The sequence below is a fragment of the Orycteropus afer genome, unplaced genomic scaffold (assembly GCF_000298275.1).
Source record: "Orycteropus afer afer isolate SDZICR_OR568_19922 unplaced genomic scaffold, OryAfe1.0 scaffold00054, whole genome shotgun sequence".
NCBI lineage: Eukaryota > Metazoa > Chordata > Mammalia > Tubulidentata > Orycteropodidae > Orycteropus > Orycteropus afer.
The window spans coordinates 10,192,677-10,196,391 of NW_006921641.1; the positions used below are offsets into that span (position 1 = coordinate 10,192,677).

The 3,715-nt window shown below is 44.4% G+C and overlaps 1 protein-coding gene across 1 annotated transcript in view; it reads right to left on the reverse strand.

Moving 5' to 3' along the window:
• Nucleotides 1-859: 859 nt before the first annotated feature.
• The window catches only part of PLB1 (phospholipase B1), a 190,386-nt gene continuing 187,530 nt past the window's right edge, over nt 860-3,715 (reverse strand). Inside the window, 3 exon segments of the mRNA XM_007938897.2 lie at nt 860-877; nt 1,173-1,361; nt 2,961-3,035. Coding sequence (XP_007937088.2) covers nt 860-877; nt 1,173-1,361; nt 2,961-3,035 — 282 coding nt within the window.

The window sequence follows — 3,715 nt, forward strand, 5'->3', positions numbered from 1 at the left end:
GTTCCATGGGAGAAAGGACCTGGCATATGCTTCCATAAGGATTACAGCCTAGGAAACCCTGTAGGGCAGTTTTACTCTGTCACATTGTGTTGCTATGGGTTGGAATTGATTTATAAACACACAGCAACAACATCTGGGGTTTTAACACAGGCTCTTTGATACTTGCCACAGGCTTGAGGACCAGAGAGGCACTTACAATGAAGACGATAATGTCTTCCTCCCCAATATTGAGAGGAGTAAAGGAGCTTAATCTGAGTAAGGCATCCAGCTCAGGACTTTGTCCCTAGCAGGTGATAAATGAATGGCAACCTGTATTATGACATCGGATTCTCTCTAGCTTTCTCTTAGAAACCAGGTAATGTTGAACTAGGAAATCTTTCCTCAGGTTAGCACCTTGGGAAAATCAGATAGAGGGTATGTGAGTCATTCCAATCCTTTCATTTTATTTATTTATTTATAAATGTCATTTCAAAATTTCTGTCTTCCAGGAAACTTTTCCCAAGGAACCCCTCCTATTCTCTAAAGTCATCAAACATATTTATTGCCCAAGTCCAGTACTTAATTACACACTGTCATGTAGTTCCTTGTGTTTTGAAGGTGTTTGTCTTCCCAGCCAGGCCATGGCAGGTGTCATCTTTGAGGTAGAACAATGCCTTTCACTGTCCTGGGTATGAAACAGGTGCTTAACACATATTTGTTGGATTGAATTGAAAGGTGACCAGCCAGCTCCAAAATTCCAGTCACCACCTGGTGACCAGTATTTTTCCTACCTTTGAAATAGTGGAGTTGGTAACCGAGGATATGCTTATTATGGTGTTATGTTAGGGCCTGATAGGTGCAGTTCCTTTCTGATTTGCTATCACTCAGGCAGTGCTGGCTGAGACAGGAAAATGGAAAGTGTCTAGCTCCCACACTTAAGTTTCACAACAGATGGAAAGCAAGTTCTTCAAGAAGGCAAATCAAAGAATGAAATAGCTTTTATTTCAATTTGACAATTTCAATAGTGTAGTTCCCAGGTCCCAAGGAGTTATGACTATTCCCTGGTCTCATGTAGTTACCAAGTATTGAAGGAAGTGATCTCTGTGGTGGCCAGTGGTGGCTGAAGTTGCAGGGCTGGTGAGAAGTATAGTTGGGGAATTTAGGATGAAAACCTGCGTGCCAAGAGGCCCAACAGTATTCAGGCTTGGGACTTCCTCCCTCTAGCAACCTCTTATGGCTCTCCATGCCATCACTATGCCGACTCCAACCACAAGACCAAGTGCTGCTGCCACTGGCACAGCCCAGTTTAGCATGTTGGAGGGTTCGTTAGCCTGGTCTGGAAGTAACTGACTATTCCTCAGGGTGTAGAAGTAGGGATGATCCTGTGGAGGAGAAGAGAGAGAGTCAGAGGTTAAGGGCCCTGAGAACCATCCATCGCCCACCTGAGGTTTGTTTAATCCCCACCCCCTAGAGAGTAAAAGACCTTGCACATTTTTACAGCTCTTCCCATGTGTAAGCTTTCTTCATTTATATGTATCCAGACCTTCTTAGTGAGGATGGGTATCCCAAGGGGGCAACACCCTTCTTTTGTTTCTTTGTCAGGACTCCTTTCCTGTCCACCCAATTTTAAAAGATTAGATTCCGCATTGGGGAATTGGGATTCATGGAAGAGGAGCCTGGGAAGCCAGATAGAGGCTCCACCTCTGTTTCTTCTCAATCACCCCTGGACAGCTACTCTCATCCCAGGAGTACTTAGGGAATCAGGTAAGGTAGACGTGAAGGACAGCTGGTTCCAGAGTAGATTAAAGGACCAAAAATGAGAAGGGCTGGGAGAGAAAGCATGTGGACCTCCCTCCCTGGACTCTTTTTGTCCTTCTACCTCTTTCTTTTCTTACTCTTGGTGAACATTAATTGAGTGCCTGCTATATTGAGCCCTGCTAGGAGCAGGAATGAGTACCTGAGGGCTAAGTTGAGACTTCTCTCATTGTCCAATAGGGAGATAAGATATGTATAGGAATAATCACATCATAAAGGAAAATGAGTCAGTGTCTTCTCTTTCTTTTTTTTTTGAGTCAGTGTCTTATGAGAAGTACAAATAGAGAAGAGAAATCAACACAGGTGTGTGTTTGGGGGTGAGAAAAGTAAGGTAAGATAAGGTGGATCCCAGAGAAGGAAACATCTGGACCTTGAAGAATGCAAACATTTTTCATAGGTAGAGATGGGAGATGACCCTCTAAGAGGAGAACATGGCAGCAGTCAAAGCACAGATATGGACAATTGTGTGGCTTGTCTGGCACGCTAGTCCATTTGCCAGGAGCATAGAGTATGCAAAAGGTAATAGGGGGAGGTGGTGCTCCTCTCTGAACTCTACTCAGTAGGTAGTGGGGACCAGGGAAGCTAAGCAGCTATGACAAGACTGGAGTTACTTTCCAGAAGTATATATAGGAGGGGTGGAGAAGGGAAGAGAAGAGAGCAAGATGGGGAGACAAGGTAAGGGCCATGTCAGTGATCCAAGCAAGGGCAGACAGGCCCTGGACCAGGGATGTGGCAGTGAGATGGGAAGGGAGGAAAAGAATTGTAAGCTCTGAGAGTCTTACTTATGTTTGCTCTCACTTATGTTTGCTTCTAGTATAGTGCCTGGCATGGGAAAGCTACTCCATACATGTTTAAGACAGAGAATGGGTGAGATGTATAAGAAGTGATGGTGACACAAGATATTTGACCAGTGCTTGTTAGTCAACCTTCCCTGAATGACTCTTCTCACTTCTGTTGGAGATGTTGGGTTCTCCCTGTCTTCACTCCTTGGCTTTCCATACCCTGAGGAATAGCAAAGTTTCAGTGGCATGGAAGAGACGTAAGATTTGAGAATGGTGTAAGGAACGAATGTATCCATTGACAAAACCTCCCAGAGGACTCCTCTGTGTGTTTACATGGTGGTACCCCTAGTAGACAGTCAGGGACAGACAGGGCTATTTACTCACAGGAGAGGGGCACTTGAGTTTGGTTCGGCTGTAGGTGAAGTTGTTGGAGGTTGTCTTATGGCCCACTGGTTCCAGCTGAAGAGAGAAAAAGGAGAATATGATTCTCTCCAAAGCTGGGAGAGACTTCTTTGATAGAGGAGGTATCTCATACTAGATTTCTTGTCTTTGGAAGGATAGATTGAAGCCAGCAGAGTGGCAATAGTAGGGCACTGACCAGCAACCCTGGGGCTGAAGTTATGACAGACTTCTGACTCACAGAGTCACAGGTCAGAGTTCATCAGAGCAGGTGGGATGCTGAGTTTATTCCCCTGAGTTTATCAATGAAGAAACTGAGGCCCAGATAGACCATCCAGAGTCCAAAGCCAGGTTATGGAAGGGCTAAAACCAGAAACTTCATTTCTTGGCTTCCCTCATGGGTGGCTGTGATGACAGATAATCTGTATTTTTAATTTTATTAAATGGTGATGTTCATATTTATGAACTCCTTGAAGTGTTTAAGGCTAGTCACTTTTAGGAAAACTTTGAAAGCATATTGGTTGCCATGACGTCACTGATACACTTGGCTTGACAACCTTAAGAAATTGTCATTTTCAGTTCCCGCAAGATGGAGGACTAGGCAGAAGGACTGCACAGACCTTCTTCAACAAAGAAAAGGAAAACCAATTAACACAGACACAGAAGATAATCCTGGACCCCTGAGCCTTGAAAGATACAGAAGTGGACTAAACCCCAACTAGCAGAAGAATTTGCGTGAA